Genomic DNA, 25,729 nt, shown 5'->3' on the forward strand with positions numbered 1-25,729 from the left:
GGCTTAACCAGAAATGCCCCAATTCCATTTCCCTTTTGATTTACTGCTCCGTCGAAATACATTTTTCAATTAGATTTTTCATTGTCGCTCTCGACTTCAACAAACAAAATGGCTTCATCAGGAAAATTTGTCTTTAATGGCTCATAGTCGGGCAGAGGGTGTTCCGCTAAGTGGTCGACAATGGCTTGTCCTTTGATGGCTTTTTGAGTAATATAAGTGATGTCGAACTCAGATAATAGTAGTTGCCACTTCGCAGTGCGTCCTGAGAGTGCCAACGTCTCAAAGAGATACTTCAACGGATTTATTCAAGCAATGAGCATGATCGAGTAACTGAGCAAGTAGTGGCGTAACCATTGTGATGCCCAGACAAGAGCACAACATGCCTTCTCAAGAGTCGAATAGTTCACTTCATAACTTGTGAACTTTTTGTTGAGGTAGTAGATGGCTCGTTCTTTTCGACCAGTTTCATCATGTTGCCCCAGTACACAGCCCATGGAGTTTTCTTGCACGGAAAGATACATTAGTAAAGGTCGACCTGGTGTAGGTGGAACTAAGACTGGTGGATTAAGCATGTATCTCTTAATCTTGTCGAAAGCTTTTTGACAGTCTTCATTCCATTCTTTCGGCTCATTCTTCTTCAGTAATTTGAATACTGGCTTACAAATCGAAGTTAGTTGTGCGATGAACCGACTAATGTACTGAATTCTCCCTAGGAATCCCCTGATCTCTTTCTCTGATTTGGGTGGCTCCATATTTATGATGTACTTCGTTTTAGCTTGATCGATTTCGATGCCTCTTCTACTGACAATGAATCCCAATAGCTTTCCTGACGTGGCCCCAAATACACACTTTGCCGAATTAAGTCTTAAGCTGTACTTCCTTAATTGATCGAATAACTTTTTTAAATTCACCAGATGATCCTCGTCGAGATTTGATTTAACTATCATGTCGTCCACGTATACTTCTATCTCCTTGTGGATCATGTCATGAAATAAAGCAGTCATGGTTCGTTGGTAAGTTGCCCCAGCATTCTTGAGATCAAATGGCATAACCTTATAGTGAAAGGTGCCCCAAGGTGTGATGAACGCAGTCTTCTCCTGGTCCTCTTCTACCATTTTTATCTGATTATAACCCGAGAAGCCATCCATGAAGGAGAACATACCGTGCCCAACTGTATTATCAATCAGAGTGTCGATGTGCGGTAATGGAAAGTCATCTTTAGGAGTGGCTCTATTCAGATCACGGTAGTCCACGCACATGCGGACCTTTACATCCTTCTTTGGTATAGGAACGACATTAGCAACCTACTCAGGGTAGGTGGATACTACGAGAAATCCTACTTGGAACTGCTTCATTACTTCATCCTTGATCTTAAGTATCCATTCTGGTTTTAATCTTCGTAATTTCTACTTGACTGGCTTGCTTCCAGATTTGATAGGTAACTTGTGGACGACTAGATCTGTGTCTAAACCCGGCATGTCTTGATAGGACCAAGCGAAGACATCCTGGTATTGTTGTAAGAATTTTGTAATCTCTTTTTTCTGCTCAATTGTTAATAGGGTTTCGATTTTCATGATCCGTGGGTCATCTTCGGTGCCTAGGTGAAAGCGCCATCGATCCACGGGGTGCGCGAATCCGCTTTTGACCCTTGAGGTTTGGGAGTCGCCACCTAGTTATTACGGTCTAGGAACCAAACTGACTCTAAAAAAAGACAAACATTACTAATCTACGAAAGAAAAAAGGGTCCGGGGATCACGTTACGGGGTTGGAAGGTGTTAGGCACCAACCCCGCCCAACAAAAACCAGTCTCTACTAATTTCTCAAATAAATTACATGCTAAAAAAAACCAAGATAATAAAAAAAATTAAGAAATTATACCTTTCCGAAAATTTTTTTATCGTTCCCTCAGATCTGATTGAGTAACTCCTTGTATAGTACTCCTTGCTTTGTTCTGTCTCCGGATCTGATTTCTGATCTCCGAGGCAAAGTATCATTTTATTAGATCTGGGTTCTTCGAATTTTTTCTATGGATTTTGGGGTGTTTTTGAAGGGCTTCTAGGTGTTTTTCAAGCTAAAATCGAAGTATGGGTGTTAGGTAAGAAGTTGGGGCTTCAAAACTAGGGTTTATGGGAGGCTAGGGGGCTTTTTGACCTACTTCTCTTAGGGTTTATGATTTGATACGAAAATAGGGTGTGAGGACCTCTATTTATAATTTTTTTTAGGGGTTAATTTATATAGAATTAGTGTTTGATTGTAATTCTTTTAGTTAGAGTTGTGTTTTAGTTAGAATTGTTTTAGGTAGAATTGTATTTTAATTAGAATTGTTTTAGGTAGAGTTATATTTCAGTTAGAACTCTATTAAATAGAGTTATTATTTAATTGGAACTCTATTAGGGTTTTGACTTTTGGTCTTATTTGATTGACTTTAGGATTTTGACTTTGACTTTAAGATTTTGACTTTAGTCTTAATTGATTGACTTTAAGATTTTGACTTTAGTCTTACTTAATTGACTTTAATTTTGACTTTAGTCTTACTTGATTGACTTTAATACCTTGACTTTGGTCTTGCTTGATTGACTTTAATTTTTTGGAGAACCCCCCTCTATTATATCTTTAATTCTTTGGACCCCCAAATGGAGGGGTCCTTAAAGAAATATCTTGCGAACCCTCAATAATTTTGCCTGAGAGCCCGATTGATCGATTGTTTTAGTTTAAAATTTTAAATTAATTTCATTAATATCTCACTTTAATTATTTAATATTTTATTTATTAATTTTAAAATTTTTAATTATGAAATTACCGTTTTACCCCCGGAGAGGACTTTTCGCGTTTTAAGTCGGTTTTTAATGTTCTAAGATGTTTTAGAATCGATTTTTCGTAAGGAATTCAATGGAAATATTGGTTTGCGTCGTTTATGAAATTTTGTATGTGAAATGATTGTGAACTTTATGAGGGGCATTTTCGTAATTTTATCAAATTCTGTGAAAATTGGTGAAATGATTTATTTGATTTCGATTTATTATTTTATGTGTTTAAATGAGTTTTCCTAAGCGTAATGTAGGCTCTAGGGATATTTTAAGGTTAGGGGTATTTTGGTAATTTGATCATTTTTAGTGATTTTTACCATGAAGCTTCTTTTTGTCTAAAAAATGATGATTTCTAAGCTTTTGGCGTCATATTTTCCTAGCGTAGCGTGGTTTCTACAGTTTTATCAGTTCGAAATACCTCATCCGGATTTCTGAAACATTTCTGGTAACAAAATAAAGCAATGGAATAAACATCCATCATCGGGAATCATTGCGATCGGGTTGACGAGTTGATTAATCAGGCGAGTGCAAAAATGGGGTGTCTACAGATGCCCCTCTTTGGCAGAGGGTTAAAGCAAATTAGATAGTAAATATATTTTGGTAGCTAGTACGATATCTGAATGCCAATGCTAGTGACAGTTCATTTTGCAGCCTGATTTAGCAATTCGTCAGGATGTTCGGATCCTTGAGCGTAAAACTCTCCCCGAACTAAAAAGTTGTCAGGTCCTTGAGCGTGAGCTCTCACTGACAGTGTCAGATACTTGAATTTTAGAGAATTCTTCCTGACTAAAAAGTGTAAGTATGAGTGTTTGTATTGTGTGAAATTGAGCAAAGATTGAGAAAAAAACTAAGCATAATCTGAACATAAACTGAGCATAATCTGAACATGATCTGAGCAAAAGTGAGCATAATTTGAGTAAAATTTGAATGTCTTCCTCTACCTACCCTAGGTGAATGAGTAATAAACTATTTTTTTGAAAGTCCTACTCTACCTACCAGGGTGAAAGAGTAATGAACTAATTTTTTTTTTTTGGAAGTTCTACTCTAGCTACTCGGAGTGAAAGAGTAATGAACTAATTTTTTTTGGAGTCCTACTCTACCTGCCCAGGGTGAAAGAGTAATGAACTAATTTTTTTTTTGGAAGTTCTACTCTACCTACTCGAAGTGAAAGAGTAAAAACTAATTTTTTTGGGGATAAATGGGGGATTTACACCGCATATGATTTTTTTTTTTTAATAAAAAGTTGGATTTTATGAAGGTCCGGTAAACATTTTAACTCTCTTTGAATCTGAGGAGTTTTCAAAATTACTATCAAGAGGGTAACCTTTAATTCAAAGTTAACCTTATCCTTTAGGGTTGAAATTGACCAGGCATCAGAACAAAAATGCCCCTAGTTTGACAATGAACATTGTACTGGGCATAATTAAACATAATTTGAAAATAAATGCCCCTAGTGTAAGGGGGGAAACTGTACTCTTTAGAAAAAGGAAGTGCCCTTGTTATGAAAGTTTAAAATCCTTGATTACCGCAAGCGCAATAAAGGTTTAACTTTTAATTTTGACTTTTTATATTGAAGATTTTGAGTCAGGCTCAAAGAAATTGGAAAAAAATATTTCTTTCTGAAATTCATCATAGAATTTGTTCTTTCTCCCGTCGGTTCGCTTAGGGACATGAAATTCTTCAGATCAATCATAGATGAGATACTTGTATCCAATGAGTCTATATTTGATTCAAATTGGGTATTGAAACTTGATCATTCGGACTTCTGATATTTCGGCTCGGGCTACCTTTTCAGTTTCTCAATTCAACGGAGATTTTCTTTTATTTTTTGATAACTCTAAGTTTTGCCTAGATTGCCTATTTAGGTTTTCAATCTAGCGAGCATGCTCTAGCTTTTGCCTAGATCGCCTTTTTTTATTTTCGATCTAGCGAGCTTACAATTTTTTTTCCTTGCTTTAATTGTTGCCAAGGTCATCTTTTCAGATTTTTAACCTCGCGAGCTTGCCTTAATTATTGCCTAAGCCACCCTTTTCGGATTTTCAACTTAGTAGATTTTTTTTTCTTCTTTTTTCCTTCTGAACTTCTGGAGTTACTGTCTAATCATGCTTTACTACCTTCCTTGACTTTTCGCACGGTACTTAGGAGGACTTTTATTGGTAAACTTAGGACTGGGCATAAAAAGAAAGGAATCTTGAGGCTCAAAACCCAAATGCCCCTTGTATGGCATTTCCTTTTAAATTATTTTCTTTTTCCTTGAATTTTCTTCCCCACTTTAACAATTTTTTTCTTTTGAATTTTTTCTTTTTAGATTTTTACTTTGTCGAGGAATCTGTTTTTTTTTATTTTAATGTGGTTGGGCTTGAAGTAACTTCTTAGGTTGCCTACGTACCCAAAATTTTTGGGATCAGACCAAAACGTAGTTCGGATCTTCCCTCCCCTAGGTTAGGTGATCGGACTGAGAAAGAAAAGGCATAATTTTTTTTTTTTTGAAAAGACTGCAAAGGGCTGAGAAAGGAGATATTGAACTGGGTAGCAGAAAAATTGATTCGGCCAAAGATGGCCTCCTTAAATGTAGTACCGTTTGATCTGGTCAAGGTTGGTTAACTCTGGTAATTCGATTCTATCATGATCTTGAAGTCTAACAGTTTTTTCAGATAGTATTTCCTTAATGATTGAATCTCTCCAATTGGGTTCAAATTTCCTCCTATGATCGAGGAAGAATGCTTAATCCTTTTTTTTTTGGTAGTCTGAGGGTCAGATCCTTTACTTATAAGTGATGAACTTTGATTTTCTTGTCAAACATGCGAGTGACTACTCTCCGTTGACAAACCCAATCTGTTTCTAACAATTAACTTCCATCAAGACCTTGAGATACATGATTTTCCCTTTTAACTGATAAGATTTCTTCCACATCATACACTAGAATAACTCTAGTGGAAAACTGTATTGAAGTGTAATATGTCCATAACGCGAATGGTAACTTCTCTGGCTAATCCCGGTGTGATGTGTGATTGACACATTTTCACAATGATTGTCTGGAGATTTTTACTCGTTGCTTCCATTATTCCATCAATTTTAAAAGTCCATACTGATACATTTTGTAATCTCTCCTCTGACTATATGAGCCTATTCTAGTTTGTATATGTGGTGTTCTCACAGGATGGGTATATATTTCATGTTGAACAACACTCCAAATTTAATCGACATATCCTCATAGGACCATGTAAGCAAGTCTTTTGAATTTTCTGAATAAATTCATCATCTCTTTGTGCTCCTTTGGGGATAAGTGAGTTCCAATCTGAATTTCTTGGGAATTATTTTTGTTCTGAGGTCAATGACCTTTGCTTCCTCGAGCAAGACATTTATCTTCTCATTCAAGAGGGGGTTCCTTATTAGAAGAATTTCTCCTTGAAGCCAGTTATTAGTTAATTTGTTAATGCGCTCGAGATATTCAAAAATTTTCTTTATTCAATTAAATTTAGATAGGGCGACTGATACTATTGCAGACTTGACAAACTAACTTGACTAGAACAAAATAAGAAATAAAAAGACATACTTGATTACTGAATTGATAGAAAGAACTAGACTCAAGACTCATAAACAACTAAAGACAATTACCCACAACAGACTTGATTACAAATTGAGAACTCGAGAAACTATTTCCAAGCGGTTGGACTGAGTCTTCTTTTTCAAATTATTTGCATTCTTCAGACTTACTTCTTCTCTCTTGGCCAAGACTACGTTTGGTGGTGAAAACCTCATTAGGAACCGTCACTCTAGTAAGAGGGGGCTAGGAAGTCTATGATTAACTGATCGGATGAGAAGGATTAGGTCAAATGAGAGTTGAGTATTGGATACCATGTTCAAAGTCTGAGGAGATTGGTAAATGGGTAGGGGGTTGGTAGTAACTGAAAGCGCCCTCGATCCGCGGGGTGCGCGGATCCGCTTTTGACCCTTAAGGTTTGGGAGTCGCCACCTAGTTATTATGGTCTAGGAACCAAACTGACCCTACAATGGATAAAAAAAAAAACTAGTCTACTATAGAAATCTGAATCCGGAGATCATGTTACGGGGTTGGAAGGTGTTAGGCACCAACCCCGCCCAGCCAATGCCGGTCTCTACTTATACCAAATATAACTACATCGCTAATGATAAAACCTAGATTTAAAAAATAATAAAAAAACCTTACCTTCGATCTGCAAAAGTACTATTCCCTCAGATCTGAAAAACAGTTCCTTGTACCATACTCCTTGCTTCGCTTTGTCTCCGGATCTGATTTCTGATCTCCGAGGCAAGGTGTCTTTTTCTTGGATCTGGATGCTTTGAATTTGTGGTGGATTTTTTAGGTGTTTTTGAAAGTTTTTTGGGTGTTTTTTAGGCTAAAATCGGAGTAGGGGTGTTAGGGAAGTAGTTGGGGCTCCAAAATTAGGATTTTGGAAGCTTCTTCACCTACTTTTCTAGGGTTTTTTCTTTGATACGAAAATAGGGTGTGGAGGCTCCTATTTATAAAGTTTTTAGAAGCATTTAGGGTTTGATTAGGGTTTCTTTTAGGGTTTCAATTAGGGTTTTGACTTAGTCTTTAGGGTTTTAGGGTTTTGACTTTAGTCTTATGAAATTGACTTGATTAGTTTTAGATTAGGGTTTGGATTTAGGATTTTGACCTTAGTCTTATGAGATTGACTTGATTAGTTTAGATTAGGGTTTTGATTTAGGGTTTTGACCTTAGTCTTATGAGATTGACTCGATTAGTACCTTGACTTCAGTCTTGCTTGATTGACTTTAATTTTGACTTCAGTTTCACTTGATTGACTTTAATACCTTGACTTTAGTCTTGCTTGATTTACTTTTAATTTTTGGAGAACCCCCTTCTATTATATCTTTAATTCTTTGGACCCCCAAATGGAGGGGTCCTTAAAGAAATATCCCACGAACCCTCAACAATTTTGCCTGAGAGTCCAATTAATCTATTTTTTAGGTTCAACTTTTTAAATTAATTTCATTGATGTTTCACTTTAATTATTTAATGTTTTATTTATTAATTTCGAATTTTTTAATTATGAAAATTGTGAAATTACCGTTTTGCCCTCGGAGAGGATTTTTTACGTTTTAAGTCGTTTTTCAATGTTCCAGGATGTTTTGGAATCAATTTTTTGTAAGGAATTCAATGGGAATGTTGGTTTTTGTCATTTATGAAGTTTTTTGTATGAAATGATTGTGAACTTTATGAGGGGTATTTTCGTAATTTTGTCAAATTTTGTGAAAATTGGCGAAGTGGTTTACTTAGTTTCGATTTGTTGTTTAATGTGTTTGAGTGGGTTTTCCTAAGCGTAATGCAGGCTCTAGGGTTGTTTTGATGTTAGGGGTAATTTGGTAATTTTAGTGATTTTTATCGTGAAACTTCTTTTTGGTTTGCAAGATGATGATTTCTATGTTTCTGGGGTCGTATTTTCCTAGCGTAGCGTGGTTTCTAAGTTTTGTCAGTTCGAGATACCTCATCCGGATTTTTGAAACATATCTGGTAACAAAATAAAGCATTGAAATAGACATCCATCATTGGGAACCTTTGCGATCGGGTCGACGAGTTGATTAATCAGGCGAATGCAAAAAATGGGGTGTCTACAGTAACATTTGGCTGCTCAGGGGCAGGGACAGTAACTTTTTTGGCGTCAATGAGGTCTTGAACTGTATGACGAAGAGCAACACAACGATCAGTAAGATGACCGGAATTTTGGTGAAACTCACAAAATAGTTTGGGATTGTGAGAAGTAGGGAGTGGATTTGGTAAAGGTCGAGGTTGGAGAGGTGCAATGAGCCTTTTACTTAATAGTTTCTGAAACACAATACTCAAAGGCATACCAAGATTGGTGAATTTCCTACGTGGTCGAGGTTGACAAGGGTTAACTTGGTTACTAGGCAAGATAGTAGATTGGATGGGTGTAGTAGACGTATTGGCTACATAAGCGTGATCAGCGCTAGACTTGGAATTGGTGAAAGGCTTTTTGAACTTGTTGTCCGAAGGATTGGAAAGGATTCCGGAAGCGAAAGCATCTTCCAATTGGCTACCAGCTTGCAATAGAGACTCGAATGTAGGAAAGTATTGGGAGACTAGATGTCGGGCATACCCTTGCGAAAGGTTTTTTAAGATAATAGCCACTTGTTCTTTCTTTGAAAGTCTATCCCACATTTGTGCAGCCTTGGCCCTCCAACGACCGATGAAATCAGTAAATATTTCCCCATTCTTCTGTTTAGTTGACTCCAAGTCCCTTCTTGAAGTTTCAATTTCGGTGTTGTATTTGTACTGATGCCAGAAAGCCTTTGACATATTCTCCCATGTACCTACTTTAGTTGGGTCTCGAGACATCAACCATCGTAGAGCTGATCCTGACAGAGTTCGTTGAAACAGTAATGTCATATGTTCGTCGCTAAGCCCACAATGCGCATGTTAGTGACATACACTTTAAGATGCGTTTTTTGCACAACCTACCCCACTGAACTTGTCCATTTCAGGCATCACAAACTTTTCTGACAGATGAATTCTAAGGATAGGGTTCAGGGCTTCAATGCCAGCTGCAATTTCAGCGATACCCTTTATACTCTTCATAGCTGACTCCAGTTGAGACATTCTGTTGGCTAACACTAGATTCTCATCAACATATTCTTCATCTCCATCGAGTTCAAAAACTTCATGGGCACGTCTCGCTGTATTTTCTTCTATCATTTTTCCTTTAGGATCATCAATAGGATTGCCAGTTGATTCTGAAATCTGTTCTAAGACTTCCACTTTGTCATTTATACCTAGTAAGGAATAACACAATTTCTGCTAATAACCTCTTCTAATATGAACGAATAAGCATACTAAATCATTTTAAAATATACAAAATTTTACAGAAGAAACTACGATTAACTGGTACATATAATCAGGGATGAACAACTAAACATTTTAAACTCACATTACATCGATCAACAGTACTCACTATAACATTCTCTTTTTATACAATTCTAATTGATCAAATGGAAACAATAAACATGCATTTCATTTTATATATCAAAATAAGTAACATAAACATAATACACAATGGTGGAGTATTAGAATTAGAGAGTTGGGATTCAAGACTGGATCGCTCCCAGTCGGGACATGATGTTACAATTCTTCTCTGGCTTTTAGTTCCTGATTTTGTGGCCGGTCGCTGCACTTACCACGTTTGTTTGACCATTTATTCGGCTCAGGCTGGCCGTTTGACGTGACTGTAAGCAATGGGTCTCTTTTCGATGTGTCAGAACATTCAACTACTATAGATTGTTAGTGATCACTGACTAATCATCTTCGTCTATGCCTATCAGGCGTGCATATGATTCCCAAATATACAAACCTTTACATTACAAGTTCACTGGTAAAGATAGAGATGACTAACCCGGATTTCAGTTGTGACTCCACTCTTATATGCGTCCCATACTACGTATGAGCTTGGTAGTCCCTACCGTACATCCCAGGATAGTACACCACTTCGGATGATATGACACACTATCCCTTCAAGCATTAACAAACTCTTTAATAGCTCACAAAATAGTTACATATATATATATATATATATATATATATATATATATATATTATTTAAAAATAAAAGAGAAATTAACAATACAATGTTGAGAATAGATATCCAGTTTCCTACCATGCAAGTGTGGCCACCCAGCCTAAAATAAATAACAAAACGGAAACATAAACAGCGCCTCGCGCTAACAGAAATTTAAATAAACATGCAACCAACAATATTATCCCTGGATGTCTGTTCACCAACCTGCACACAACACAACAACGTAAAATGCAAACATCACCCCTCGGGTGTGACTCTGACATTTTATCGTTTCATACCCTTTTTCCCTTTTTTCGACTTTTACAATTTTCAATCTCTTTATAAAATATCCATGTTTTGATATTCATCAACTCAATATGAGTTCATTGAATATTAAATCACATTTTTCAACTATCGAATTTATTTCTATCAATAATATTGAAAAAAAAATACAAATTTCATATCAAAACGGGGTCCGAGCAGTGTACAAGACCAAATTTATGGAAATAACCCGTTAAAATACCCTTCCCACGTATAATTTATTAAAAATACAATTAAACATATCAAACATGCAATTTCTGGCGTGAATTTTTGAAATAACAAAAAAATTCTATATTTTAGAAATATATCCAAATTTTTTCGATAAAATCCTAAGTGTAATTTTAACAATCTACAATTATTAATAGAAATTGAGAGTTCCTTACAATCTCCAGGCGAAAGGAGCGAAGCACGTGCACGAAAATTGAGACGATCGGTACGAAAATTGAGACGAATCAAACTTCGAAGTAGTTGATTTTTGAATCTGGCCTAGTGATTTTGAAGATCTCGACGCCGTCGTCCTTTCTTCCTTCTGCGATGGAGGACGGTTTGACCCCGAATCGATGAAATTAGAGGTCGAAGTTTTTGAAATTTCCGTATATAAATACGGCTGATTTTTGACGATATCAGGTGAAATAGAAAGTGAAACTAAAAAATGTTGGATGGGTTTTGCAAATGTCGAGGCTGCGAATGTTTCTCCCTTCTGCGTCGGAAGACGGTTACCCAGAAACGGACGAAATCTGAGGTCAAAGTTTCGAAATCCCGTATATATGTACGGCTGATTTTTGACGATACAAGGTGAAAAAGACAAAAAAATGGAAGGAATTTGGATGGGTTTTGTAGAGAATGAGGTTGCAGACGTTTCTCTCTTCTGCGTCGGTCGACGACGGTGCACCGTTTGTTGTAGATCTACGATTGAAATTTGAAGAAAAATGAATTTTTCATTTTTATTTTCATTGGCTGTTGGACGGGTTGGAGAAGACGAATTAATAAAAAAAAATTTTAATTTTATTTATATAAAAGTTGGGACGAAATCGGTATTTCGCCTATTATTTTGATCGATGATAACTTGGCCATCTGGACTCCAAAACTAACAAATGAATATTCTATTTCGTCTAATTTTTCGTTCTGGATCTAATGGTACAGTCAATTTCTACAAATTATGTCTCTATCAAAAATTTACATTTTTGACCTAAGGTGACCCCTAAACTTAATGTCGTTTTCGTTTTTGACGATAATTCGACTTCCTGATCTCCAAAAATGACAAATAAATAGTTCATGTTCAATAATTTTTTGTTACAAACCTAATGATATGATCAAATCTTAACAATTATTTCTCTACCAACAAGTCACTATTTTAGCCTGGTCCAACCCGATAATCGAGGATTTTTGCAATTTTTATATTCAAACTCGCATTTGAGCATGCTTACAGGCTAAAGTATGTTTTTCAATCATTTTGAATCTAATGGTGTGGTCAAATTCCATTAAAAATGATCAAAAACATCCTAAAGTTTTACCCCTAAGTCCCACTTTCAAGATTTTCTTAAAATTCCATTATTTATTTTTTCCTCGAGATACGAATTGAAAATTTGGGATTTTACGTGTGTCTTTTTCTTGGATTTCAGAATTGGGCTCGCCAGTAGTTTCTCATCTGCCAAGATATCTTCTGATCATTGCCTTCTTCATGTTCAGCTCTTTAATATTATTTTGGGTCCAAGACAATTTAGATTTATGGATTTCTGAGCTGAGAGGGAAGATTTTTTACAAATTGTAAGGGATTCTTGGGTGGTTAGAGCGGAGGGGTCTCTTTTGTTTCAATTCTTTTCTAAACTTAAAAGACTAAAAGGTGTTTTAAAAGTTTGGAATAAGGAGGTCGTGGGTAACATCCAAATGAAGTTGAAGGAAGTAGAAAATAAAGTCCAAGAATATGAGAACTTACTTACTCCTCAGGGTTGGGATCAAAACCTTTATTTGGAATGCAAAAAATCAAAGATGGAGTATGCTACCTGGGCAAGAAACAAGGAGTCGTTCTAGAAACAGAAATCCAGAGTATCTTGGCTTCAAAAAGGTGATAGAAAGACGAAATTATTTCACTTGTCTACTAAGATTCGAACAATGAAAAATTCAATTAGAAGAATAAAAAAGGCTGATGGGACATTTACAGAAGATCAAGAAGAAATTGGAAGGGAGGCGGTATGTGCATTTGAAGAGCTCCTTAATTCTACCCAAAGATGGTCCTTTGGAAGTTTGTTGGAGGGTTTAAATTGCAAAGTTACTAATCTTCATAACAAACGTATGAGTGCTCTTCCTTCTGAGATTCAGGTAATGCAGGCCATTCAAGGTATGAATGCCCAAGGAGCTGCAGGTCCGGATGGTTTCTCGGGGGTGTTCTATATCAAATGTTGGGATATCATCAAGCAAGATTTGTTGAATGCAGTTACAAATTTCTTCCAAGAAGGCGTCATTCCAAAAGCTGTAAATGCAACTTCCATAGCTTTGATTCCAAAGGTGGAGGTACCTCTTTCTTTTTCAGATTTTATACCTATTAGTTTATACAATTTCTTGTATTAAATTCTGTCTAAAATATTGGCTTCAAGATTGGGAGAGATCCTTCCTTCATTAATTTCCCCTAAACAAGGTGCTTTTGTTAAGGGGAGGAATATCTATGATAATGTAGTGCTGGCTCATGAAGTGTTAGATGATCTTAGTCTAAAAATCAGGGGAAGCAATTTGGCTATGAAAATTGATATGAAGAAAGCTTATGACAGACTTGAATGGCCTTTTTTGATGGTAGTCTTGTCCAAGATGGGGTTCTCGACAGAAGTGTTAAAACTGATAAAAGTTTGTCTACAGAGCGTCTCTTATTTAGTGTTAGTTAATGGGTGCTCTTATGGTTTTTTTAGGGGTAGTCGTGGCTTGAGGTAAGGAGATCCTTTATCTCCAAGTCTTTTCATCCTTGCTGAAGAGGCTCTTAGTGTGGGTTTGAACAATCTAACGATTAAAGGAAGTATGGAGAGATTTTCAGTTTCAAAAAAAGGGGTGTCTCCTAGTCACCTTTTATTTGCGGATGATTTAATAATCTTCTCTAAGGCAACTTCTAAGTCCCTAAAGGCTATAAAAGAGTTTTTGGAATCTTATGAACAGGCTTCGGGTCAGCAAATTAACATGGAGAAGAGTTGTTTCTTTGTGGTAGATCATATGGCAGAAAAGAGAATCGAATTATCATGACAATTATGGGTTTTCCCAAGTGTTCTCTTACTACCAATTACTTGGGAGTTCCTTTGTTTACTAGAAAAATTACAAGAGATATGTGTAGGGGTTTGGTCTCCAAGATTTCGAGGAAGATCGTGGGCTGGAAATCAAAACTTCTTTCTGAAGGAGGACGTCTAACCCTGCTATCTCATGTTCTATCTTCCATCCCGGTTACCTTATTTCAATTTTGCCTATTCCTAAGTCTATTTCAGACTCATTGGAGTAATGTTTTGCAAAGTTTTTTTGGGGAAACACTGAGGGTAGGAGGAAAAATCATCTTGTGGCTTGGCATAAAGTTTGTAAACAAAAAACATAAGGTGGATTGGGCATTAAAACGCTATCTGAGGTGCATAAAACGGGCTTAATGAAAACTTGCTGGAAATTGACAACTGAGAAAGGGCTACAATCACTTATACATCAAGAAGGGTGCTCGTAGTATGTGAAGGATGATAATTGGTGGTTTCCTTCTAATACAAGAGGTTCAAAGCTTTGGAGAACTATTCAGTTTTATCTTAAACCAACAATTAGTCTTACAAAACTATTGATTGGAGATGGAGCAACGTCTTCTTTTTTTTTTGTACATAATTGGAGAGGTTCTAGTCCTTTAATTGACCTTTTCCCGAATGAAAATAAAAGCATTTTGGTGAAGGAGGTTTGGGGTCAAGAGGGCTGGAATGTTTCAAGTCTCAGAGAATTGGTTCAAGATAGTGCTGCTCTGGAAGAGATTCTTGCATCATATATCCAACAAGGGAGTTATGATAGAAATATATGGATGTTGTCAAATTCAGGGTTGTTTTCATCTCGATCGGCATGGGAATCCTTAAGAAGCAGGGGAAATGCTTCTCTTTTTTGCAAGGCAATATGGAATGCAAAGGTGCCTACTAAGATGAAGACTTTGGCGTGGAAGATTTTTCATAAAGCTTGCCCGGTGGACTTATTGCGGAAAAAATGGGGTATATCCTTGGCTTCAAGATGTTCTTGTTGTGAAGGTGAGGAAGAATCTGTTGATCACCTCTTTTATCAATGTACTTTAACGTTGGAGGTGTGGAATTTTTTTAGCTGCCATCTGTTAGATGAGCGAATAAGATTTATGTCTCCTGGTTTATTACTTAAATGGGGCCAATCGAAAAATTCTCAATTCGGTACTGTTAGTGGAATGGTTCCATGGGTAATCTGTTGGAATATTTGGATAGTTAGAAACATTTGTATTTTTTATGGTTTGAAGCCTTCAGCTCAAGGTATCATTTACAAATGTCTGAAATGGATAAAAGAACTCGAGGAACATCAATCTTTTAAATATCCATCCTCAGATGATGCTGTCCGGAAGTTATTGGAAATTGGATTACATAAAAGACAGATTCCACGCCGTTGTATAGTTAGAATCTGTTGGGAAAGACCACCTCCAGGTTGGTTCAAGCTAAATATTGATGGATCAGCTATTTGCAATCCAGGTTTAGCAGGTGGAGGTGCTATTCTTCGAGACGAGCATGGAGATCTTGTGGAAGCAGTCATTGGAATTTCGGTGTGATGACTAATAATATGGCAGAAATCCGTGCTGTGGTAGCTGCATTGGAGAGCTTTGATCTAATTGGGAAGAAAATCATCATTGAAATGGATTCAGCAATTATAGCGAAAGGCCTCGTAAACCAATCAGTTTCTTGGAGACTAGATGAATGGGTGTAAAAGGCAAGGACTATGATCTCGAAGATAGAAGTCTGTGTTATTCATGTCTGGAGAGAAGCAAATGCAACTGCAGATGCACTTACTGCAGCAGCAACCCACAAACATCAGTCACTAACATTCAAGCTAGTTATAGACTTGCCTTTAAATGCTAGAAATGCTTATTATGGAGATAAGCTTGATATTTCACAATTCAGATCTGTAATTCGTTAGGGCCCTCCCTATGTATATTTTTTTTACAAATCTAATATAATTCATCTTGCTTGCTTAGCAAAAAAAAAAAGTATCTCATATCTCATATTTTATGTTTCTTACAATATCAAAAGCTCATCTTCTCTCTCTCTCTCTCTCTTCTCTCATTCAAACCCTAACTCTTGATCGTGGTCTCGTGATTGCATATTCTCTTAAATCGTTTCCTTCTCTAATCTCAATTTTTTATGGAATCAAAACTCGGTCTCCTTCTCCATTTTTTTACGCAAACTTCATAATCAAAAGTTGGTCTCGTAGTTGCATATATTTTACTTTTTCTTCGAAATCTAAACCCCAAAACAACGATCATTACTTTCGTAGAAAGAATCGTTGAGGAAAAGTGATGATTTGTTGCTGAAGCAATAAGATAGGATTCAGAGTGCGAATCCTCATTCTAGGAGATCTTTTAGAGGTTTTAGAGGTATAGATTTGTTCATAATTGATTTGAATTTGTTTGAATTTGAGGAATTTTATCTTAATTTTATAAAATAGTGATCAAATCTGTTAATTTTATGTAAATCTTCAATTTTTTTTAATTTATTTTTTCTGAGATTGTGATTCATCTCTACTCACACAATTTATGAGCGATTTGTCTCATGAGAAGTGATTCTATTAAGTGAGAATTTTGTCTAGAGAAAGCTAATGCCGCTCAAAATTGAAGCTCTATTCTTCAAATTCGAATTGGAAAAAAGAGGGAAAATGCTTCGATGGATCTTTATGCTCTCTTAAAAAAAATTTGGTAAGGTGATTTGCAGAGAAATTTGTGAGTCTCTAATTTCCATTTCTATTATTTCTATATTTGTCTGATCTAGGACACATGCGTACTTTATGGTTTAAATACATTTCGATTTGCTATACCTTCCCATTCTTCATTGAGATCTACAACAACATTAATATTTTTTACTCAATTTCCTGTAGAAGTGACCTCAATTGCATAAATTTTAATGATTCAAACACCTTTGACTTAAAATTGAGGAAAAGTTACTCAATTCAGTGCCTCAATCCCTCAGGTGGTTGTTCTCTAGGTTTCGATCTCACCTTATAAAATATTGGTAATCAATTTCAATAGTTCGTTCTCTTTGTTTTTTTTTCCTTCGATTTTTTTTATATCATTTTTAGGCAGTTAGGGTTTTTAATAGCAAAAACAACCTTAATTTAGGCTCATTTTTAGGTGTTGGATTCTTGTTTGTGCTTGGTTGATTTCCTCAAAATCTCATCATTTTCGAATTTCATTTTGATCATATATTCTTTTGATTTCAAGAGGATCAAATGTACAAAGCTTCATTAATTATTAAGAACTTTTTTGTAGTCTAATGGGCACAGCATGAGGAAATCTGGGCACTTTGTAAGCAAGTTGTCCCACTGTATCCCACATGTACAGCAATAGATGTGCACAATTGCTTATAAATTGAGCAGTTTACTTTTTGCACATTCCTTGGATGGGCCGTAGAGTGAAAATTATGCCAAGTGGGTTATCCTACCCATTACAAAAATGAACTGTTTATGATTTGTGGCTATTAGTCATCCAAGGAAATGGCCTACCATTATGAGAAGCTAGATAATCTTCTTAAAACATTGTCTTGCTTTCTGAATTTATGTAACAACACACTAAGAGCTAATAACAATGATAGGCACATAAAAAATTGAAAACTATCATTGGGACCTCTTAGAGCATCATGAATGATGATCAGAAACATAGGGAATGGAAACATGTATCAACAGGGTCCTAAATAAAGAGGGAAAACAATGTATAACTTGAAACTTGAAACAATTTGAGACTTGACTTGTGGGGTTCTATAGTCATTTATTTCTTTTTGGTATTATAAATTAGTTAGATTCTCTTTCACTTTGTTTTGAACATGAACCTGAATCTGCTTTGTTTTGGGTTCATTAAGATGGATTAAAGCCTGAGTTTTTGGTGGTCGAACTGAAGCTTGTTTTGCATTTTTCACAATGGAAGTCTAATAGCCCACTGTCCTACCTTATTCCTAGAGAAGAAGAGCAAAATGGGTGATTCTGAGCAACGTCAGTTGTTATTGTAGCTATATCATGTATATCTGTTGAATGAGGTTGCTCATTCACACTTGTCACATTGCAGTCTCCAACATCTTCATCAAGCGATGCGTGAGAGGTTGATGCTCAAATATTGAGGACTACACTAGAGTGACTAGAGATAGGACAAGTGCAAAAGCCAACATGAAAAAATCTTGTTTATAAATGAAGATGATATGTAAAATATTACTAGAGATATCCCATAATGATGTTTTTCTTGCACTTTCAATATTTATTAGTATCCGCCAATGATCAGAGTGTTATTTCCCTTCTACCTCCGTATGGAGTATTGGACATTTGAAGAAATATTAAACCTTAAGATTGAGGTACACTCATTCGCCATGCTTTCTTCTTTGCCAAATATTCAACTTCCACTTTAAATTTCTAGTTTTTAATCCTTTCTAATTCATCTCTTCCGGCAAAATTGCAAACACACCTTCTTTTATCTTCCTCTGGATTGGTGACTGTCCGGTAAAAAAGGTATATAAATCAGTTGTGACCTTCAAGATAGTTGTTTTATGAATAGCTTTTATCTTTATTAAAAGTTTGGGGGAGTCATTTATTTTTGTTCATTGCATGTTAAGTCTTAAGATTCTTTACTACACTACCTGAAAATTGGAAAATTCTACAGAAAAAATTGACGGGCCAAGGCCCACGAATTTATGAAATCGAATTTTGACGGTTTAGGACCATTGAAATTCTTGCTATTACCAGATTTGATAGCTTAGAGCTGTTGAATTTCTCTCATCCTTCATTAATTTCACAGATTTGGCCCGTCGAAAAAAAAAATTGATAATGAAAAATTCAACGCCAATTCGACCTCTTCGTCAGTCGAATTTTATGAAATTTGACGGCCCAAGGCCATCAAATTTGGGCTTTTTTCACATTGTGCTATTGATTTGCAAATATCAATTTTAGTAGTTTGGTTAAACTGACGTGTGAAAGAGAATATTTGTGAGACAAATTTATATTCTAATTGATGTTGTTTGTTAAAAGTGAAATGTTTAGTGCCCTTGTCTTCTAGGAAGAATAAAAAAAAATGAAGAGTTGTATCCTCATTCTCTGTTCCAATGTCCATATCTTTAGTGATGTTTACTCACTTTGTCAAAATTTTCTGCAGAACTGTTGGAAATAAAAAATAAAATTAATTGTTAGACATTGTTAGCAGTAATTCTGGAAAGATTGTAAGGCTTCGGTTTTTCACATTTCCAGGAAGAGCCTTTTTAAATGGTTGTGAAGATTGTAAGGCTTGCTCTATTCTATTATGTTTTAGCTGTTTCGGAGATTGACCTTCTATTACTGTTTTGTAATTAATCAATTCTTAGGATACTAAAGCCATCAAACTCATGGGCAACCAACACAATATAAAAATAGTACAATAACTGCACCAAGCATACAAACCTAAGACAATACATTTGATAACATAAACCTATACTAACAAAACTCATAATGCGACAAGAAAGTGATAAATAAAAAACCAAAACTACACTCCACATATCCTCCATAGTCTATACTATAGAAACTAACTCCTACCTAAATCAGCAATCCTAAGTTAATTATTACTTTGATATGCTAAGAAGAATAGAGATTTTCCGTTTCAAAATTTATATGCTAAGGTGATGAATCAATGATATGGTGCCATGTGTATTTAAAAAACAAGTAAAATTCACATTTGATTAGAATATTTAGGGAGTTGAACCAATGTTTTATGCCTATAGCTAATATTTTTTATGATCTTTTACTTTCAGTTACTTCCTTTGAACTCATTGGGGTGTTTGGTCAAAATGGAATGGGAAGGTTAGTCTTTGACTGTAGCCTTAGCTGCCATGTTTGCTTTGCGAGTGGCAGAATTGTTAGGTGAAATTTTAAAGGTATTGTATTATGAAATAATTACCATGCACTATAAGAATATTTATTTATGGCGACGAGATTTAGTGACGGCCACCTTGGCACCGTTGCTATAGGTTATTTTCTCATAATAATTTGTTTCCCGGTTTTAGCCACGAGGGTACTGACTGCCTTTGGTTTGACTATCGTTGTATGTGGCTTTGCAAAACTCAAACTCGTGCAATCTATTCGATCTACTCTCTTTCTCTCTCTCTCTTCTTGCAAGATCCATTCTGATTTTCACACTTCGATTTGCAAGGGAACTCTTTCACTCAAAATCACTCTTTCTCGATTTCCTCAAGCTGAACCCTTAGCACTGTTCATCAGATTTGTTTTATTTTTTTTGAGCTCTCGATCTATTCTTTTGTTTGTGCTATCAGTCTCAACCAATGATTTGATTTTTCATTTGTTATTTCTTCAGATCTATGCATTTGAGCTCTCAGTCTCTCTCCATCTCTCTGTATAATCTTTCATGGTTTTGTTATTGATATAGAAACTTTAATCAGGTTTGATAATCTATTTTTGGTTCGATTTCAAATCAAAACTCTAATCTCTGTATGTTCATCAGGTTGATGTAATTGCTTTCTCTAAGGTAGTTATTTATTTCTAGAAAGACTGTAGTACTTTTCTCTGTCAATTGCATATTTGATTTTTACAGATAAAAGTACATTGAATCTATATTACATGGCCTCATACCGCTCCTAGTAGGTTTCTGATGCATTGTTAAATTGTTCGAATTTCACATGTAGATTGTGTTTTTCGTTGCCATCGATGGGAGAAGTTTGGTTAATGGGTGTGTTCTTGGTAGATTCTAGATAGGAAAATTGAGGTGGATTGAATTTTGAAGAACACGCAATTCAATGGTAATCTTGATTTTTTTCCATCTGATTGGTTTGTGTCAAAGGTATTTTGTTTTAATAAATTTGTTTTATTGACTACACTTGTTTCAAAAGAGGTATTGAAACTTGAACCTAGCAATGTAAAAGCGCTTTTCTAGAGAGTTGAAGCATACATGGAGACACTTGATTTGGACATAACTAAGTTAGACTTGAAGAATGCACTTGAGATCGATCCTAATAATGGGTTCTCGATAATTTTAAATTGTAGACTAGAATTTGGATTGGTAGTTAGATTTGTATAATTATATGATTTTACCTTCTAACAATAGATAATTTACAACAGGTGGTTTAGAAAATAGTTAGATTTATGAAAGTTGAAGACGAGGGGCATTTGGATCTTGTAATGTTGCTAGTTTGGGTCTAGGTCATCAATTTCAGAACATATGCGTATTTCCAATATTCGGCAACATGTGAAGGGGGTAGGTGTAAAATCAAATTTTTTTTTTCAAAAGTTCTTATAGCAACGGCCATGACCATAGCTAAAGACCTAATATTTCTTTTTTTTTTTTTTTTAAACCTATAGCGACTGTCGGCAACCATAACTAAAGGCCTAATATTTCTTTTTATAAAAAGACCCTAGAGAGACAGCCAATAGCAGCTGTCGCAATAAGTCTCATAGACAACTAGTTGGCTGTTGATAATACATATAGCATTGGAGGTTTTGGCGATGACCACCAATGGTCGACGACCGTCTCTACATCCCTATTTTATAACTCATCCATACCCTCATGAACCTCGGTGTTTCGGAACCCTACCTAAGATAGAAATTTCATTGCAGGAGCAAGGCCACTTTTTCTCTCATGAAATTCAATAACCTAGTATATTTGGACAGTCAAGAGAAATCAAGATCTTTACAAGCAACAATGATGCAGTAACAACCATTTCATTGTGTTATAAGACTTCCTAGCTGGTATTTCATTGTGTTATAGGGCTTCCTAGCTAGTATTTCATTGTGTTATAAGACTTCCTAGCTATAGGTGGGATCAATAGTATGGTTAGGAAAATCTTCTAATTTTTCTAAAAATTAGCTATGGTAGCATATTTATCCATCACCCTCAAACTTCTATTTTCTTCAACATTCAACTGTCAAGAACAAGATAAAGTTTTTGGGAAGGTTGAATATGATAGGTTTTAGTAAAAACCCAAAAACATTTGTGTATTATTGAGTTTTTTGTTTTTTGTTTTTTTTTTTTTTCTGTTTTCTTAAGAAAATTTCCCTAATTAATTGAATTGAACCCAACCAAATAATTACTGAATCCGAACTTCGATACTATGTATCCCACACAAGAAAGCAACTTACTCATTTTCATTGGCAGCTAATCAAAAACATTTATTACCATTTCTGTTTCATCTCAAAACAAGCACATTGTCAAGATTAAACATCTTTAATCAGTTCTTATTAACTTTTCTAATATAATTCTACTCAAGTTGGGTATCTTCAAGGGCACTTGGGCTTGCCTTCCCGCGTTTTCCAGTTGTTGTAGCATGGGCATTCCTCCTTGTTCCCGTATGTGCCTGACGGGACGCAAAGACACTTAGAGCAACACTTGACGCAGAAGAACATGCATGGCTTCTTGTGCGATGTCGCCGAACATCGATAGGTACATGCCTTTGGGCAATCTGAGAAACAACATTGGTTTGCCTTTGTTAGTGACACCATTTCTTTAGAGAGGTGCTATTGGCACCAAAACTTTTACTTATTACACTCCAATTTCTTAAATTATTTATCACACCCTAATTAAAGATTAAAACACACCATTCAAATATTACAGAAGTTTGGTTCAAGTTATTACCCCAACATTACAAAGTATTATAACACAATCAAACAACTTCAACAGTAGTTTACAATTAGGATTAGTCTCATAAAATCCTTAATCTAGCCAATAGAACTCTAAACATAAAAGAAGGACCACTTAGCTCAGTGGTAAGACTTTGTGGAGGTTGTTCCCAAGGTCTTAGGTTCAAACCCCTTGAACCCCTTCTTATACTGGTCTGGGTCTGCCTTAACCCTGCTAACCTTTCAAAAAAAAAAAAAAAAAAAAAAAAACTCTAAACATAAAATCAAAGAGAGAATGATTCTATTGGCACCCCCACATTAACTTATTCTTGGTGTGCCAATAGCAGCTGTCTTTCTTTAACACCATCTCGATCAAATCTTTGATCGATGAAAAGAGGGCTTCAAACGACCATCACGCCGGGTCGGGATTCTCACAAACCCAGCTTGGAACATGAGTCTCAAGGTCCCAGCTTATATTGGGCTGAGATCAGGCTCAAGCCCAAATCCAACCAAATAATGGGTTGGGCATTTACATCCAAACAAGTCCACTCCAACCCCATCATGGTTTTAGAACTCGGATGAGTTGGAACAGACCTTGGAAAATCGAATCTATTTATTTGATTTAAGGCTGTCAAAAGATTGGATCAGACCTGAAATCCCATCCATTCCAATCCATTAACTTTGGGTATGGGATTGAGAATTGTATTTTGTATATCAAATTAGATTTCATCCAATATGATTGTTACTAGAAAGGATTTGAATCCTAATATTAAGATCCAATAAAAGTCTGATCAGATTCTTATTGGATCATTTATAGGTCCAATCAGATCCTTATCCCGTTAGTCCTAGTCAAACCCCATCTAATACAGACTTAATCCATTGACAGCCCTAGTATGATATTTTGACAAACTCAATTGAGGGGGCGTTTGGTTCTGATTGTAGATCCTAATACTTGATTTTGATTATGGATTGCCCAAATCAGATTATAGAAACTGATTTTCAGAATTTAAAATCTCGTTTGGCTAACATTATTTTTGAAGACTTATCTTTGTGAAAAAAGTTACCCAATTACACTTCTTAAGATTGAAAATGTGATTAAAAAAGATAATATTTAAGTCATTTTCTATTAGTTTTCGAGTGAATTGTATATTAAGGAACATGTTAGGATTAAGATAGCCCAAAAAATTATAAAGATTTTAGATTTTTATTTTAAAAACTATTATTATTTCAAAATGTATTTCAAGATTGTCATAAGTGGAAAGTCTGTGAGAATCAAGAGAAATAACGCAAGAGTCGTTCCTGATTCTCCATGATTTTGATTCATGATTATGAAAAAATCAGGTCCATAATCCGAACCAAACAATGCATTGGTTATAAAATCCAATTATGAGCCAGAATCAAATTATAAAATCCGAACTAAACGTGGTTTGCCAATTTCTTTTTCATGATTTTTTTTTTTTTTTTTTTTTATGTATGTAGAAAAAATGTTCCATAAGATTTTAAATGTTTTTTTATTAATATAAAATAAATTTTTTTATTGTACCATTTATTAATTCACACAATAAAAACAAAAAAAATATCACTCAGATTGTATTTAATACCTGCTGCTGCAACCGATCCTTCTCCACCCGCCTATTAATCCATTTTTTAAACAAAGAAATATTAATCGGACAATATTCGTTAAAATAAAAAATAAAAAATAAAAAAAATTTAAATTAAATTCAATGTGAAAAGAAAGAACAGAACTAATCCAATAACAAACAGAGATCCAATATCTTAATGGATCATGATCTGATCCGTTAACCTGATCCAATACTAATCAGATTGAAGATCCCTTCAAAACGGACCTAGGTCAGCCGAAACTATTCCAATAACATTCAGATCAGATCCAAAGTCTTAAGGATTATAATATGATCCATAAACCTGGTCCAACAATAGTTAGATTGTAGATCGGAGAATTATTGATCCAATACCCATCTGTTAACTTATCAAACTGGATCCTTATCATGTGGACCCATTAAGTGCGTTAATAACTATGTTGCCAAACATACAATACTAGCTTTGCTATTCTCTCGAGCACAACATTAACCTTGTTTCCAAACACGTAGTTAGATAGAAAACTTACTGGATGATAAGCTGCTCTACCATTATCAGCCACTTCAGCCTGCAAGAAAATAAGACAACTAAATTATCAATGTAAAATCCATAAAATTCTAGTTAAACAACCACTTCGATCACTTGTAATTCCCACTTTAATCTTACAATAATAATATAAAATGACCAGGGCCCCCCTCCAAAAAGAGAGGTCCCTTGACCCCACTAGCTCCAAGATATGTAGCTTACGCTTGCTTCTAGACTTAGTTCAGTGGGCATTTTCGGTCTTGGGTCTCATGCAACGGTGCCCCGGTTCTTCCACACCTCACGAGAAAACATTTCTGTATTTGTGATCAGATTGAACATTTCCAAAAATCATCCTACGAACCTCACATTTTGACATGTATTTTTAAAATATTTAAAAATTTTTCTTGAATTCAAACCCCCTCGTTGATCATCCAAAGGGATTTATCCCTACTTACCTGATCTGTTTGGTTTGAGGGAGATTGTAGGTACTTAGGGGATTTGTGCAAGATATGATGCTCTAAGAGACCAGTTGCCTAATCTTACCAGTTGGGCCTACGGATCCAAGTACCCCATCATTAAAAAATATATATAAAATAATAATAATAAATCCAAGCACCCGTTATAAAATGATTATCCACCATGCACACATCTACATGAGAGAGAGACTCACACATGAAACTTCCATAACCAACATGACGGCAAGGAGGAGGACAAAGGCTGAGGGAAGCCATGAGAGCTGAGCCATAGTTTTTCTGTTGGGCCTTGGATCTTGGAGCACACAATGAGAGTTAGGAGGTGTGGTGTGCCCTGCCTGGCCTAGACCACCTTTCTTATATAGAACCCATGTGCACATCGAATGATGGCAGGTGTCCAAATCACATTGTTATGGAAAAAAATATCTTCTAGAATCTCTTCTAAAATAAGGAGGGTAATTTTAATTTATATTTTTATTTTAACTCCCTTTCTAATCTCTATAGAAAAAAATCTCTTCTAAAACATGGCGGGTAATGAATTGGTAGAGTGCGGCCCACAAAATAAATGCAATTTAGACATAACCCTCTATGTTTTGGTGAATATTGAGATACTCCTATGTTTTCAAAACCGATGACATGG

The 25,729-nt window shown here is 35.5% G+C and overlaps 1 protein-coding gene across 1 annotated transcript; it reads right to left on the reverse strand.

Annotated features, from left to right (window-relative positions):
- Positions 1-22,027: 22,027 nt before the first annotated feature.
- LOC147382775 (gibberellin-regulated protein 12-like) lies at positions 22,028-25,438 on the reverse strand. The gene is made up of 4 exons (XM_086428270.1): positions 25,287-25,438; positions 24,621-24,659; positions 24,097-24,127; positions 22,028-22,338 (listed from the first exon to the last, which is right to left on the reverse strand). Exons 1-4 carry the CDS (start codon positions 25,359-25,361, stop codon positions 22,157-22,159), a joined length of 327 nt encoding a protein of 108 aa, XP_086284396.1. The 5' UTR covers positions 25,362-25,438; the 3' UTR covers positions 22,028-22,156.
- Positions 25,439-25,729: the final 291 nt, after the last annotated feature.

Source organism: Akebia trifoliata, chromosome 16, assembly GCF_017979445.1.
Source record: "Akebia trifoliata isolate Shusen 1 chromosome 16, ASM1797944v1, whole genome shotgun sequence".
NCBI lineage: Eukaryota > Viridiplantae > Streptophyta > Magnoliopsida > Ranunculales > Lardizabalaceae > Akebia > Akebia trifoliata.

What these genes read in the sequence shown, in the direction of transcription:
- LOC147382775 (XM_086428270.1), bottom strand. Translation starts at nt 25,361, where the DNA reads ATGGCTCAGCTCTCATGGCTTCCCTCAGCCTTTGTCCTCCTCCTTGCC. An exon ending in TGGTTATGGAAGTTTCATGT is followed by an intron (nt 24,660 to 25,286) that starts GTGAGTCTCTCT and finishes ATTTTCTTGCAG; the next exon opens with GCTGAAGTGGCTGATAATGG. An exon ending in GTAGAGCAGCTTATCATCCA is followed by an intron (nt 24,128 to 24,620) that starts GTAAGTTTTCTA and finishes ATGGATTAATAG; the next exon opens with GCGGGTGGAGAAGGATCGGT.